This window comes from Fibroporia radiculosa, assembly GCF_000313525.1.
Source record: "Fibroporia radiculosa TFFH 294 genomic supercontigs, scaffold12821, whole genome shotgun sequence".
NCBI lineage: Eukaryota > Fungi > Basidiomycota > Agaricomycetes > Polyporales > Fibroporiaceae > Fibroporia > Fibroporia radiculosa.
The window spans coordinates 39,056-54,773 of record NW_012133477.1 but is presented as its reverse complement, the minus strand read 5'-3'; the positions used below and the strand labels follow the sequence as shown (position 1 = coordinate 54,773).

The following is a 15,718-nucleotide window of genomic DNA, read 5'->3' as shown; positions in this document are numbered from 1 at the left end:
GGGGATCATTGCGATATCCCTCGGCTGTGAAAAGGTGGTCAGACCGATGCAAGATGTTGGTGAGAAAAGAACAAGAAATTACGAAAAGGTGACAAGAAAAGGCGAGTTCCAAAAGAGACGAACATGGACGACATAAATGAAGACGTACACTTGACACCCATATCCTGCGCCTTGGAGACAAGGTAGAAAGTGAGGCTACCGGCCGCAATGAAAGGCCACATCGGCTTGGCGACCTTTGTTCAACATAGTAGCCATAAGTCATGCATCCTCAAATACTGGCACAAGTAAAGCGAGGACATACGGGCGTCGGCCACTTGCGAAGACCCAGGAAACTCATTATGTTGTGTACGTGTGGAAACTAGTCAAGGAATGTATTGAGACAAAATAACCGTCTGGCGTACAACTGAGAAAACATACGTACGGGAGTGCGTGGCAAGCAGTTAGGATGGAGGAATCGTCACTGACCAGTGGGAAAAGTCGGGATGCGCTACGGGCGTCTTCTTGGGGTAACAGACTTACAAAAGAAGAGTAATGGGGGCTTTCTGAGTTTTAATGCAGATGCATTATTATGTAACGATATCTACAGCTCGCGTACATGAGTCCCGGGCCGAGTCTCTAGTCCTAATCAAAATGGCCAGCCTTTCGCGCGTACTGCAAAGTCTAGCAGTAACGGGTTGCAGCATTAGCTCAGTGCTATAATATCGGGATCATATTTCAAGATATCGCCGTCTTGCATTCCATTCTTTTCTGGTAATTAAGCTTCTGCGCATATGTCACACCGAAACGCGCTTTATTCGATCCACTCTGTGCATATGCATCACTCATATTGCTGCTGCTGCTTTCATTTTTTGATGCTCGTAGCCAATAACCACATCTTATGAGATGGGAATTCCAATTGCCTGGGAACAACATCTTCGCGGTTGTCGCTCATGGCGTTGATCATGATGCGTCTTCACTCACTCCACCAAATAACCTTGTATTAGCCTTTTTTTTTTGCGAGATAGTGCTCGAATGCACGAGGCTATAAAATCTCAGTACCAAATACAATTCATCTCCTCAAACTGTTACACCATCAAGCTTCGACGAGTTCATAGCAGCCTGGGCGACCATGCGCTAGACTCAGTGCACCAAGCGAAGGTCCGGTGGCAAGCAGTCCGAAAAGGGATCGATGTCCGCATCTTCTTGAATTCAGCCCTGGGGTTGTGATGTTTGAGTGGGCAGAGATTTTCGCTCAAGCTACTTACGACCGGGAGCGGGGAGTCTTTATTCGATCGCTAACGCATTACTTGACGCATACACGGACGGACGCAATGTCGCCTCTCGCGCTCACTGCGCTTCTCGGGGATATGACCCCCGCAAGTCTGTTCCGGGCACTTCAGGATGGGAGTCGTTTAGAAGCGACTATGATGCCAATCGCAAGGCGTCCGACCACCCGCATTCAGAGTTCCTACATGACTGATTCCCGGTCAGGGGCAGGGGCATCGTTTCCGGATGATTACCGACCAGATAGATTTGAGTCACGGACACTTTACATGTACCTTACAGTATGGAGGTTTTTTTTAGTTTGAATCCTCGCACCCTAATCGCATCCGTTCCAGAGCCCGCAGCGAGCGCTGAAGCCTCCCTCACGAACTTCCCGCAGGAACATGCCATGCTGATCGGTTAGAGCTTGGTGATCTGCAGAATTTCACGGGTGTCAATGAGCCCATGTGCTTGCGCACAATTCGGACATTCTGCTTTATGCCCGCCGAGGTACTTAAAAGCTGGGATATTCAATACCCACTGCTATGTCTCGTATCACTCATCGCTGGTTATGGCCATTGCACTCTGTGTGACATGGAAAACTTGCAGGTGCTGGGTTACTCGAAGACTCCGCTTAACGAGCTTTGCGCGCGCGTCCAAACGGTATAAGCTGAACAGATCATGATCCGGTCTGTCAGCGGAAATTAGCAGCGGTGAGACACAATAATGAAGAGAAAGGAGGCGCACCAAGCTCACTTTCTGCCTAGCTTGGCTGGTCCACCGTTCTAGCCATTCCCACACAACGCCCATTGCGTCCGAGGATCCTTACCACTTCGAGCGGCACCATCACATCTTTCAGTACAACACAAAAATCCGTCTCATGCCGCTTTAGCAGTGCCGCATCCAATGTAAGGAAATGCAACACTATAAGCTGGTACAGATGTAAGTGATCCGGGTCGTACCTGTGGAACGCGCCGACAACTTCGTCCAAGGGAGACGATGAGTCGGAGGAAGCGCCGCCCGACATCTCTCATCCAGGCCCGCAACACGTCTTTGTGCGTACCTTGGCGCTCCCAAAGCTCGGAATGAATGGATGAATTTTAGAAAGTACCAGACCGGCCAGCACGCATGTGAATGTCTTCGAGCTTGGTGTATTTAAATTATAGGAAGAATTTCCGCACATGCCATTGTCATTGTGCGCTCACCTAAGTACAGGCTACATGAATCAAGATGGTTCCCGGTTAAAACATCTTTGAGCCTTTTCAAGATGATTATTTCCGAGAGCCGCACCGTGATTATGGGGCCTATGTATCTCCTATTCAATCCGCAGCTTATGACCAAAACTGTCGGACATTGTGAGCCACGCCGCTCATCACATCCTTCCACACTCTCCCACTATCTCCACTTGCGTTTGTTCCGTCACTTCCTAAAACGTATGGTACACCGTGGTCACCGCTAGCACTTACCGCGGACACGACAGGGAGCTCGCCAAGTACGTCGATATCAAGACGTTTGGCGATCGCATGGAACGAGTCGGGGGATCCAAACAAGTTATGTGGCGTAGAGCAGGAAGGGCAGAGAAAATAAGCCTGATTGAGTAGTAGACCAGCAATCTAAATTGGAGGCATAAAAGGACTTATTCCTCACGTCTGAATAAATTGTATAGAGAACACTCACAGGAACAGATATTTTCTGAAACATCGCTACACCCTTTCGAACGTCTGTTAGGGCGACATCTTGCGGTGTAGACACAATGACGGCACCTGAAAGAAATAAAGACCCGAGATTGAGTGCTTATTCAAACGTCCGAGACATGACTATATACAGACCGTCAACATTGACAAGCTGACCCAACGTTAGAGGAACATCTCCTGTGCCAGGAGGCATATCAATTACTAAGACATCCAACCCAGCGTCACCATCTTGCTCTCTCCAATCGACATCAAACAGGAGCTGCTGTACAGCCTTTTGTACCATGAGCCCACGCCACACTACCGGCGTGTCTGCGCTCGATTCTGCACCTGGTGGGCGGGGGAGCAAGAAGCCCATAGACATACAGGGCAGGCCGTGATTCTTGAGCGGAACAATGGCACCCTCTGGATTAGGCTCAGCGCAAATCCAACCAAAGACAGGGGCGAAAGTGCAGACCTTTTGTGAGGTGCGGCTCCTCCGCGCTTTCGAGGCCCATGAGCTTCGGTATGGAAGGCCCAAAGATGTCCAAGTCCAATACGCCTACCCTCAAACGCGGGGATCCGGCTTTTTGACTCATCGCAAGAGAAAAGGCAAGGTTAACTAGAAAGTGGCCAGATTCGATCCCTTGTTCGTTCCCAGATTATGGCCGACGCACCTGCAACTGTGCTCTTTCCCACCCCGCCTTTTCCGCTCGCTACGGCTAGCACTTTCTTCACATGAGGTATAGACCTCTTCTGGATGGGGCCACCCCGACGCGGGATCTGCGGTGCTGGACCAGGGCGGTTCGGCAATCCCTTAACGGAGGCATTGGTAGCTGCGGTGATTGAGAGGTGGCAAACGACGCTATCCGCGTTTACTCACCAGCGGATTCTGGTGCCTTGCTGAAGTAGTGGTTGATATCCAGCGGCGTAGAGAGGCCATAGTATGTGCCTGCGTTGGCCTCAGACGGCCGAGTAGATCACGGTAGAGGCGTATACCTGGAGACCTTCCTCATTCGGAACGCAAAGAACGCAGATTAATTGAAGCATTTCGGAGCTCAAAATGTGTACGAGTCGCCCAATTGTAAGGCATCTTTCACTTGTGCGGCCGCGGTCGCGGCAGTGTTGCAGTCATCTCTAGCTCTACCGTCTGGTTACGTCTCTGAGCTCAGTGCATCCAGCTGTATATCCACACTGGGAACAAGATTTTGTGCTAGACTGTGGTGCCGCGATACCCTTATACTTCATCTCTGATTCTGTTTACCGCGAACACTTTCACCGTTTGCACCACTGATTCCTCCTAACGAACTGTGTCTCTGGGATTCTGAGTGTTCCGTCTCGCCCCTTCGTGTCAACATTTTAGCTACGCCCCTCCAAATTTCTCAGGATAATGTCCGCTCAACCGGTCTCTGCAACTTCGCAACAGACAGCGGGACTCTCCGCGCCTGCAGTTAGTCCATCAATACCCTATTGTTATGAACAAGCCAATGACTGATGTATAAGCCCGCGTCATGCCTTTCTGCAGTGGCGGCAATTTACGTTCTTCGACCTAGAACCCGTGAAGGATGTTCATGACTTGGGGAGCACGCCCGAAGTGCTTAGGGTGCGTTTGTGACTGTCTCAATGAATCATGACTGCTCATTGCATAAGATGATATGTAGAAAGCTCCTGAAATCTCCACAATTATCTCAAGCTCTCTCGGCGTGGTGGTTGCGGACATTCATGGCTCCGTCTACCTCCTCAGCCGCGAATTTGAAATCATAAAGAGCTGGCTGGCGCATGCGGGCGGGCGTGTCACGCACATGGCAGAAGGAAGAGGTGTGTTGGTCACACTGGGGGTATGTATGTTGCACACGTCGGTAGACTCGAATCTGAGTCAGGTTGCAGGAAGAGGATACTGCACGGCATCCCTTCCTCAAAGTGTGGGACCTCGAGCATTATGACAAGAAAACAGGCGCGCCGATATTGCTCAGATCAACGAAGGTGCAAAGCGGGAGCCGTCCGCATCCGGTGAGTCTTCAATATTGATCGGTCACGACAATGATTGTTCAATTTGTATGCGTTAGGTTTCGACAATCGCGCTATCAGAAACGCTTGTATATCTTGCTATAGGACTTGCTGATGGTACAGTACTGCTCTACCGTCACCTTGATCAATCTATTTTCTCCGGTTCGACGTCACTAAGCTCACTGCCCAAGGCAAGAGTTGTGCATGAATCACCAGGGGAGCCCATTACAGGCCTGGGATTTCGAGAGGCGAGCGAGGATAACCCGCATGTGTATTTGTTCATCGTGACCCTCAATCGAGTGCTTGCATATCAGGCATCAGGGCGAGGGAGCAGTATATCTGCCACGGTGGTGAGCGAGACCGGGTGCGCGCTGGGGTGTGCAGTGATGGATGGAGCTGGGAGAGACATTGTGGTGGCAAGAGACGAGGCGATATTCGTTTGCGGGACAGATAACAGGGGTTCGTCGTATGCATACGAAGGTATATTGAACTTTCCGAATTGTTCCATGCATAGATAACATGGCATACAGGTCCAAAGGCGACTGTTCACACGCATGTGAACTACATCGTGATAGTATCCCCTCCTTTAGCGGCGTCTGCTAGCGCAGCCTCCGGAACTGTGCGACACTACGCCAGAAACAATGATGTGTCTGGTGCAGAGGTTACAAAGGTGAACATATTTGATCCGGAGAATAAGTTTGTAGCATATGCAGGTACATTTGATTATGGCGTGCGGACTGTGTTCTCTGCGTATGGGCAGATATATGTGCTCGCATCGGATGGCTCGGTATGTCATCTCAATAAGTTCTGTTTAATGACACTAAAGTGGGCTAGCTGTCTTGCTTAGCAGAAAAGCCCACATCGGTCAAGCTGGACTTGTTGTATCGGAGAGGCCTATACCTTCCCGCCCTCAACATGGCAAAGACTCAGCATCTCGATGCTGCTACTGTTGCGGATATACATCGCCAGTACGCAGATAATCTGTATGGGAAAGCCGACTACGACAACGCAACCCAGCAGTACATTGCCACCATTGGACATCTACAGCCAAGTTATGTCATTCGCAAGGTGAACACATAGATACTATCTGACACCTTCGCGTGCTCATTTGATGTCCCAGCTCCTTGACGCACAGCGCATACATAATCTAGTGAATTATCTGCAAGAGTTGCACACTCAAGGCCATGCTAACGCGGATCACACGACTCTGCTTCTCAACACATACACCAAGCTCAAGGATGTCTCACGTCTTGATGCGTTCATCCGCCGCGAATCATCACGAGCTACGGATGAGTTACCTTTTGATCTTGATACTGCTATCCGCGTCTGTCGTCAAGCTGGCTACTTTGAGCATGCGACCTATTTAGCCAAGAAATACGAACGGCATGAAGATTACCTGCGGATACAAATTGAAGACGCTGGAAATTATCGCGATGCCCTCGTATATCTGCGGAGATTGGGAACTGAAGCAGTATGTATTCGCATCCCATGATCCTCATTACATCTTTCTAATACGGTGATATTCCAGGCAGAGACCAACCTTGCGCGGTATGGTCGTGCTATGCTCTCAAGCCTTCCGGATGAGACAACCCAGCTCCTGATTGATATATGTACAAGCCTCGCTCCGCTCACCTTTGATGACGATAGCCGGGACGATGACAAGGATGGACAGACGACACCCACACGTCAGGCTAGCACCGGCGCTGGGCAGTCCTATCTATCCTACCTGGCCCTTAATCGCGCTTCCACTCCCGCGCCTGCCCCTGTTATATCAGAATCCGCATCAATGGCCACGTCGAGCGCCACTGTGCGACCTGCGGCCCCGTCTCGCCATGCGTCTATCCATGAGTCTTCAAGAACATCCACGCCGCCGCCATCGACCGCGAACGGGGCGACTTCAACAGCGCTTTCTGCGAAACCACGCATCAACGCCGTGAAGCGGCCCTCGCCGCGACTTTTCTTCGCACACTTTGTCGACCACCGTGAATGTCTTGTGCGGTTCCTGGAGGCCGTCGCGCTGAAGAGATGGGGACAAAGTGTTGATGGAGGAGTGACGGCCGAAGTGGAGCGAGATCCAGACGCAGACGACATGGCGGAACAGTACGACCAGATCGCGGTGTGGAATACGCTCTTGGAACTCTACCTAACCCCGACCACTTCAGCTGTGAACGGGATCGTGTCAGAGAACGATACGAAGGCAATCACGAGTGCGAACGAGAAGGCCCTTAAACTCCTGCAGAGCGTCGACCTGCCGTATGACGCGACGCACGCGCTGGTGCTTTGCTCGACGCGTGCATTCACTCCGGGGCTCGTGCTTCTCTGGGAGCGCCAAGGTATGCATGAAGATGTGCTGCGGTTTTGGATGGATCGATGGCGGGACGATGCTTCTTCCGTTTCATCCTCATCGCAGTCTCCCTCGGACGAAGTCATTAGCGCGTTGCATAAGTACGGCCCCGATCATCCACACCTGTACCAGCTTGTGTTGCGCTTCCTTACATCGGATGCGGCGCTGCTCAAGCGGCATGAGGCGGATTTGCAGGGTGTACTGAAAGAGGTGGAAGAGAGAGGAGTGATGGCGCCGCTTGAAGTGGTCAGAATCCTCGGACGCAATGGCGTCGTGGGCGTGGGCGTAGTTCGAGAATGGCTGGAACGGCGGATCAGCCAAGCTAGGCAAGACGTGAACTTGGTGCGTCTCTTTCGCCGTATTTCAGTATCTCGCCGCCGCTGATGGCCGTTGTTCTGGCTAGGATCGTGACCTGATCAGCTCGTACCGCTCGGAGACGAGCACAAAGCTACGCCAAGTGGAAGAGCTGAGTGATGCAGCGCATCCGCGGGTGTTCCATGTCACGCAGTGCGCATCCTGCCAGGGCCAGCTCGATCTCCCAAGCGTGCATTTCATGTGTGGTCATAGCTATCACCAACGGTAAGTGATGAGGCGTTATCTGACGTGGCTGTGGGTGCTGAAAAATGTCCTTTCTTTAGGTGCCTTGGGGAGCATGAAACAGAGTGCCCGAACTGTGCACGGGCACATGGGCTTATACGTGAAATCCGACAGAACAACGAGCGTCTGGCTGATCAGCACGACGTATTCCTGCAAGAAGTCCGCGAGAGAGGCTTCTCGGCGCTCGCTGCGGGTTTTGGAAGGGGTGCGATGAACCTGTCGAGGCTTGAGGAAGGTGTTGCATAATTTGAGATGACTTGGACCTGGTAATGTGATTTTATTCTAGGCAGTGCTCCGAGCATCATATCGCGGAAAACGAGCCTGCATACGAAGGTCGCCAGCTGGAGTGTCAAGGTGCGCGCACCGACGACGTGAGTTTCACAGTGTTTGCTGTCCTAGTGCTTGTCCCGTCCTCAGGTCTGTTGTGAACTGCCTGGGTATGGGAGAGCACCTGTGCTAGGCATAATTTGCATGACATATTTCTGCTTGATTTTCAACGAGCTGAAGGACATAGATATGTGCACCGGCGTGTACTCCGACTCAGAGGTTGCATCTACTCGGGAAAACTTTATTACAGGTCCTGCCGTTCCTTCTCTATTGTCTTTCGCCGGCAACATTGTAGGATCAATGTACTAACTAAGTGCATTTGGTAGCTGCCGTTGTATAGTAGAACCTGACCATTTGCATGTATGTGCTGATATATGTATGCTCTGAGATTATCCGTGTCATTGCGTCCGCCTCGCCTCAGAGGTTTGAGTTTGGGCTTCAGACAAGCCGCTTATTCTCCGCAAACCCGACGTCCTCTCCTGTCACTCCAGCCGCCCCAGCCAGGACAGAATCCTTCATTTGCTTGCTCCGAAGCTGGTCGTCCCTCGTGAGTGCGTCATCGTGGACGGTGCGAGTGTCCAGCTCGCGACGGAGACGACCAATGCCTGAACAGGATAGAAGTTAGTACGCAGGTTGCGTGCACCCACGTTGAATTTAAACGTACCCTTGTCTAGGGGTGCTTTTATATGCGTCAACAATGCTAATTAATGGAAGAGTATTGGAGGATGGCATACCATGTCCTGCGGTCGCATCTCTGCGCATTTCCTCTTGGGGAGGAATGAGGTGACTCGAGTCATTTGTAGAATTTGGCTCGTGCTGAGGGGGAATCTCGTGGTCCACGGGTAAACGTCCCTTCCAGCTAGTCTCTGTCGATACCTTCTCCTGAGGTGGTACGAGGTGGTTCATATCGAATAGAAGGTGTCTGAAGAATGAATTGATGAAAGTCGAAGGTGAGGGGATTGTTGACCGTAAATCTGCTTTATATAAGTTCACGAGACACTACTTGTATATGACATCATCCCCATTTCACCTGGCACCGAGCACCACTTGCTGTCGGCAGCATCATCAACCATGTTGCTCAAGCCACCAACACACCACTTTCCATTTGAGGAGCCTGATCGATTGATGGCTTATCACGTGAAATGCGCGCTCACGTGCGCGGCCAGAACATAGCTTACCCGCCGCCTTTGTTTGTGGGCTATTCACGGCAAATTCATAGGGCATTCAGGTCGCGCGATCGCAATGGCCAACATATCTCTCCGCCGAAGTTCTCGTCTAATGTCCGCTATTCCAACTTTAACTGAAAATGCGAAAAGCGTTGCAATTGCCGTGAACATAGTCTCGAAGGAGACGCAAAGCAATACTCGGCCAACTAAGCGCACGCGTGGACCGGCTTCTCAATCACAAGGGGCAATTCCTCAGGTAGATGAGCAAGACTTTTCGAAACCTGAAGAGGTGAAGAGGAAACCTAGGAAGCGGAACAGGGAGCCACCTCTAGAACCTACACTCTCCGACTTTGCCACGAGGGTCGTCAGCGCGTGGAAGGTCGGCCCCCATGTCTCTTCGGCTGGAGGAGTAGAAAATGCGGTGGCAAACGCTGCGGCTGTTGGGTGAGCTCATTTTATGTCATCCCCATGTACTTAGCATGTAACGATAACATAGCGCAAATGCGTTTGCTATTTTTCTCAAATCGCAACGCAAATGGACGTCGACTCCGCTCACAGAGCATTCTGTCGCTACGTTCAAAGCCCGTATGAAAGCATTTGGATACTCTGCAAAACATGTCCTTCCTCACGGGAGCTACCTCGTTAATCTAGGAAATCCTGACGAGTAAGCGCCATCCCCTTCTGTGTGCATATACTCAAACACCACCTAATAGGGCGAAACGCGAAAAATCATACCAGTGTTTTTTGGACGACCTCAAGCGATGCGAGCAGCTCGATCTTGAGCTCTATAATTTCCAGTGAATCCCATCTTTGTCTCAGACGTATGCAAGTGGAAACATTTCCTGTCTGCTAGCCCTGGATCGACTGTCGGTCAAGCTACAGTGAAAGAATCGCTGGGCTTTATCGCTGAATGCATTAATCGAGCCCATAAAGAAACCGAGCGCGTGGTCATTGTTTTGGAGAACATGGTTAGTTTACTCGATCACTCATTTGCTTTCCTCCTAAGAACAAGCGGTATGAAGGCAGGATCAGGAAACGTAATCGGATCAGAGTTTTCAGAGCTAGGGAGAATCATTGATCAAGTGGATGACAAGAGCAGAGTTGGAGTTTGCTTGGATACTTGTGAGTATTTGTAACACATGACACGGCGCGTTTTCGCTTACATCTGATTTTCATAGGCCATATGTTTGCCGCGGTGAGCTCCGATCTCGAACGAGCGCTGAAACTACTGCGACGGTCCTGTTCTGAGTTCAATTTCTCTAGGGATATGATATCAGGACACAAGAAGGCTGGGAGTATGCACAAATTGTGACTCAGATACACAATTAGCTCATGGTGTCTTACTTCTCGTAGATCAACAAGTAAGTTCGGACTTAAACAAACAATGTTTGGAATCACTAATTTGGTCCAAATTGATTCATAGTGGCCGAATTTGAACGTGACGTTGGACTCCAATACCTCCGAGGTATGCATCTAAATGACAGTAAAGGTGCCCTCGGAAGCAAGAAAGACAGGCATGAGAATATTGGCATGTGCGTTCCTCGTTTCACATGTTCAGATTCATTCGGGGGCCCTGATAATGTATCGCAGTGGCGAGCTCGGCCTAGCGACCTTCTCGCATGTGCTATCCGATTCCCGAACGAAAGATCTGCCCTTGATCCTCGAAACACCTGCCTTTGACACGCCTGGTGCAAGTGGAGGACTTGGTGCTACGGGCGGCATGGACGTGTGGAAGACAGAAGTGGACGTCCTCAATCGGATCGCGATGTCATCTGAGCGTACCAATTTCGAAGTTTGGAAACAGGAGGTTGGAGCGATTGTGAAAAAGGCAAGCTCTGCGAAAGACATGAAGGGGAAGAAGAAAGTAGACAGGGCGAAAGGTGGAAAACAGAAGAAGAAAACGAAGGGAGACGAGGATGACGGAAAGGAAGAATATGGAAGCTGCGCCGAAGATCATGAGGATGCATAAGGATGAGAATCGCGAGTACGTAAGTGAGCGTGTTTGGTCTTCCACCTTTTCAGTCCGTCATGTGCGCTGTCTTTTTAACGGAATAGTGTAGGTTCGCTCAATCACTGTACATAATTCCGATCAATTGAGTACGTCCCAGAAATAATGTATGTTTCCTACCTTGATTCACAGCAATTGGGAAGCCTGAACCACTGGCTTTCCCAATGCGATGGTGTTGATTTATTGATTTATGGCGTCGTTCATGCAGATCCGTAAACAAGACTTCGACACAACAATGGAGGTGAATTGCTATACGTGAAATCTGAAAGTGCAACTGCGACATATACAGAGCTGCCAAATAATCTCTCCTATCTGAAAACGCTTCGCGATTTAAGGCAATAATAGCAGGCAGAAATGTAAGGCTACTTAGACCTCCGCTGGGCCAGACTTGACTACTTCCACTAGCGACATATCATCACATTCTTAGACCCCTTCCAGTCACATTCTTATTTGCACAAGCGAGGGTTGGTCTCCCGGATTCTCTCGAGCGCATGTTTCGAAAATCTTGTCGAATGGGGGCAAAACGGGCCAGTGGTCGTACGGAGTGTGGGGGTTGCTCCCACAACAGAAGAGCTGCAGCATTGTCACAGGGGTATACACATCCGTAGTCACGCTAAATGCAGCTTTGAGTGGGTCCTCTGGGTACATGGCAAGAAGCTCAAATGCCTTGCAAACTTGCGGTGCAAAGTGTCGCTTGGTGTTGGATCGCTGTGGAGATAGTTGCGCGGTAGTATATCGTGGTGAGTGTGCCCAAGCGAGTGAAGGTAAGTGAGACCGTCCACGATGCCGAGCACCCACTTACGGATGACAACGACGGATCTGTTGATTTACGACGTGTAGAGCAGATTGTGCTCGTATTTCGAGAAGATAGGCTGGCCGTTGGGTGGATCCGCCCAATGAGCTGCGCGACATGGGGAGAACTACGGCACAGCCGGAGAATTTCAATCTCCTTCCGGGACCGTGCGGGCTTGTAAAAAAACGGACGCCCTCGTTGACAGACAAGAGGTAGGTCGGAAAAGACGTCTTTTGCATCCCCCTCGAAGCAAAAAGGTTGCTCACCCCCTTCGGGGGGATAGGTTTGAACTCAATCTCGCGATATAGTTTTCATCGATCCAGAGGCGACAACCATATTTGGGTAGATCTTTCTTAAATTATAGGATGTCAGCGGCAAGAGTGTCCATTTAATCGACGTGACAGGCGCAGAAGATCTCGTGTCCGTACCAAACCTCAGCACCACCAAAGGAAGAGAATATGGAGCTCAGGACCTTGCCTTCGCTATTGTCAGTCCAGAGTCGATACACGAGACATGCCTCCACGAGCACCGTCTTTAGGCGCACCACAGTTGCAAAGAACGCGTCATTGTCCCCAAGCGTGGCGGGTAGCCATACAGCGGTGTTGGTGGCTTGGATTTATGAAAGTAGTGAGTGTACTTACCTGATCGGTTTTTCATCCTTGACGAAGCTACCATTTCAGAGCGCTGCTTGCGGAAAGGGAAATATGACCGGTGGGAGTGGAAGTTAGTATGTCACCCTCTTGGAGAAGTGGACGCAATCGAAAGGCTCTGATACTGGCTGATGATATCGACGTGAGAAATACACTGCTCAAGAGAGAATGGTGCGGGAAATAATCGTGCTGTGTGACTCAAGTTCAGAACTCACAAACTGTCTTCCCCTTGTTATCTGGTGCATCTCAAAAATGTGATTCCCAGGAGTTATGCATTACGGCTCTGAATCAGATGGACCCACAAACTTTCATCAGATTGAGTCTATCAAATGTCTGATGTTGATCAATAAGGTATATTAGAAGTAATCGATGGCTCGCTGGCTTTCATGCCTTGTATCTCAACGACAAAGGATTCAAGTACACACCGAAGAGACTCAACATACAAGAACAAGACGTGAAATAACATATATAGGGACACTCTGCCCTTCGCTATGAGGCTCGCGTACTTGATTCAGATCAGCGGGCCGTGGCATGCGAATCGGTTACACCTTCCTCATCGTGACGGGAGCGTTTTCCCTGACGGTGTGTTTCTTGCAGTAGTTCCCAGAATATTTGGTGTTTCCTGGCTGTAAGTGTGTGCGTCTGACATTTGTGTTGCGGCGCACGGCGCACATCTTGAATTCACCATCCTCAAGACAGCCACATCTATATTTGATATGATCTTGCTTGCACACTGTGGCAATCGTATGGATTAACAGAAACAGGTAGAGCAGAAAGATGCAAACTAGTGTCTTTGAACAAAGGCTCCGGAGAGGACGTCATAGTAGAGTAGGATCTGGTGCTCATAGACGCCATGGTGCCTCATTTTATAGCATAAACGGCATCCCAATAGGTTAAAGAGCGAGTGTGAATCTCAGCCAGATACTGTTGGCGGATTAGGATGTGCCACAAATCCAAATACCCTCTTATATCGAACGCTGATGCAGTTCACTGCGTACAGCACGAGCTCGCTTGCTATTACAAGGTCTCTCTCTCTGGGATGGACAAAAATGTACTGATGGATGAGAAGATAAGCATGGTTTCCGGAGGCGCTAAAGCGCTCGAACACTCATAGTTGAATTTGGTTCCGTAAGTCATTGTGGCACCCAACACGACAGTCATTCAGGCTTCAGGCTTCAAGCTTCAAGCCTCGCACTGTGAGTCATCCTCCTTGCGATATGCTACTATTCTCCTTCAGAAGACACGTTTAACTGATGATACATTCTGCCTCGCGGGGAGACTGTACAGAACTTACCTGAGGCTGTAAGGGCGATTTTTCAAGTCTAGTGATGAGCAACGCCACACTGGCAGGCTCTGGCGACATAGAGGACACCAGCTCAGTAAGGCACCTACTACATCCGTACTGATGGAGCTGGTGTGCGCACTCAGTGGGGAATGCTTTCCATGGAAGTGGACTCGAAGAACGAAGAGGACATCGCATCCGAATGGGCAGCCGAGTCAGATATATCCTCGTAGATGCTGGCACGTACGACTTGGACACTATGGTGTTCCTGCCTGCATTTTATGCAGCACTTCCGCCGTTGCCTCCCACAGATTGGACGCAAGTCTACGTCTCTCTTCAGGATGGTGCTCCATTAGCACATCCAATTTTCCACACCTTCCCCTCAATCCCGACGTGCTGGCATCCGAAAAGGATCGACTTATTATCACCAGAGATTGTTAAATCTGTATCTCTCAGAGTGCAGCTAGTGAGGTGGCAGTCTCGCCTCGCTATCATCAAGTTTGCTAGGTTCGAGTTCGAAATCTCGTTGGCTCATTCCGAGACGGTTATATATCAGGAAATCGATGGAGAGGGGATTGGACCTGCTTTCCTCGGGCATTTGACAGAGAACGATAGAGTCATAGGTTTTTTAATGGAGTATATCGAAGGGAGGTTCGCAGGCATAGACGACCTGGCTGCGTGCCAGACCATCGTTCGCCGTCCCCATGCGCTGGAAATCGTTCACGGGGACCTCAACAGATACAATTTCGTCATCAAGCCCGATGGCTCCGCCATATTAATCGACTTCGAGTATTCAAGCTTTGATGAAACAAAAGAGGAAATGGAAAAAGAATTAGGGGGATTGGCCGACAAATTGGCGAGTGAGACTGGGTCTGGAGACCCGATACCTAGACCAATGGTTGCAGAAGAAGAATGATCAGTGACTGTGCCAGTATTGTTGTGGCGACACGTGAAAAATCCACATGTATTCCATGAATACGATGCGCATCAGATATTTCTTTTTGAAAGTGGTATCGTCCGCCTCTGATGATAGCAATCCTTTCAAAAAATCAACTGCGCGTAAATCGATGCTGCAGCCACGTATTGGCATAATGTTCACAAGCGAAGAAATTTAACTCGGCTCAACGCGCAAGTCATGGGGACCATCCAGTTGATTCGTCCCTGTATTATTGAATGGGAGAAGTCAGAATGTGAATAGGATGTATGCGAATAAACTGGCTCTCTTTGAAACCCATACGTTTTACGGAGAAGTCCTGGTCTGGGTATTCCCATCAGTGAGAGAGCAGAGGACCCTTCTTTCGACATTTACAGCCAACGCAGCTTCTAGTCCTAGTTCATCAATGTGAACTTTACGACGAAGGGGTGGCTCATGACAGACCATGGAGTACACACCATGTCATAGCTGCCATCCTACAATTACAGGAACATTTCGGCCTTGTCTTCAGACTCGTCCAGGACACCGAGGTCCGAGACAGCGCATCTGTACACGCCACATTCTGCTTTCACTCATGTTCCTAGGGCTATATATTTATAAAGAATAAATATGTGTAACAACTCGAAGAGGAGAGAACTTACAAACTTCACAGATATTATATCCAGGCGTAGGAATGATGCTGATGTCAGTGCCACTAG

At 49.9% G+C, this 15,718-nt stretch overlaps 5 protein-coding genes across 5 annotated transcripts; 3 read left to right on the top strand and 2 right to left on the bottom strand.

Annotated features, from left to right (window-relative positions):
• Window positions 1–2,573: 2,573 nt before the first annotated feature.
• FIBRA_07339 (uncharacterized protein) lies at window positions 2,574–3,962 on the bottom strand (the record flags this gene model as incomplete). Its single annotated transcript, XM_012329024.1, has 7 exons — window positions 2,574–2,855; window positions 2,920–3,005; window positions 3,072–3,338; window positions 3,391–3,534; window positions 3,590–3,748; window positions 3,796–3,864; window positions 3,920–3,962. 7 exons carry the CDS (start codon window positions 3,960–3,962, stop codon window positions 2,574–2,576), a joined length of 1,050 nt encoding a protein of 349 aa, XP_012184414.1.
• A 340-nt stretch (window positions 3,963–4,302) lies between these two features.
• FIBRA_07338 (uncharacterized protein) lies at window positions 4,303–8,106 on the top strand (the record flags this gene model as incomplete). Its single annotated transcript, XM_012329023.1, has 11 exons — window positions 4,303–4,362; window positions 4,438–4,515; window positions 4,574–4,750; window positions 4,800–4,922; window positions 4,979–5,399; window positions 5,450–5,706; window positions 5,754–5,987; window positions 6,040–6,390; window positions 6,448–7,605; window positions 7,667–7,842; window positions 7,902–8,106. 11 exons carry the CDS (start codon window positions 4,303–4,305, stop codon window positions 8,104–8,106), a joined length of 3,240 nt encoding a protein of 1,079 aa, XP_012184413.1.
• Window positions 8,107–8,625: 519 nt separating this feature from the next.
• FIBRA_07337 (uncharacterized protein) lies at window positions 8,626–9,093 on the bottom strand (the record flags this gene model as incomplete). The annotated part of the gene is made up of 3 exons (XM_012329022.1): window positions 8,626–8,792; window positions 8,852–8,866; window positions 8,922–9,093. 3 exons carry the CDS (start codon window positions 9,091–9,093, stop codon window positions 8,626–8,628), a joined length of 354 nt encoding a protein of 117 aa, XP_012184412.1.
• A 336-nt stretch (window positions 9,094–9,429) lies between these two features.
• Window positions 9,430–11,322, top strand: FIBRA_07336 (uncharacterized protein; the record flags this gene model as incomplete). Its single annotated transcript, XM_012329021.1, has 9 exons — window positions 9,430–9,797; window positions 9,850–10,017; window positions 10,067–10,150; window positions 10,207–10,475; window positions 10,532–10,548; window positions 10,617–10,648; window positions 10,707–10,714; window positions 10,777–10,885; window positions 10,944–11,322. The coding sequence occupies 9 exons, from the start codon at window positions 9,430–9,432 to the stop codon at window positions 11,320–11,322; spliced, it is 1,434 nt and encodes a 477-aa protein (XP_012184411.1).
• Window positions 11,323–14,345: 3,023 nt separating this feature from the next.
• FIBRA_07335 (uncharacterized protein) lies at window positions 14,346–15,002 on the top strand (the record flags this gene model as incomplete). The annotated part of the gene is made up of 1 exon (XM_012329020.1): window positions 14,346–15,002. The coding sequence occupies one exon, from the start codon at window positions 14,346–14,348 to the stop codon at window positions 15,000–15,002; it is 657 nt and encodes a 218-aa protein (XP_012184410.1).
• Window positions 15,003–15,718: the final 716 nt, after the last annotated feature.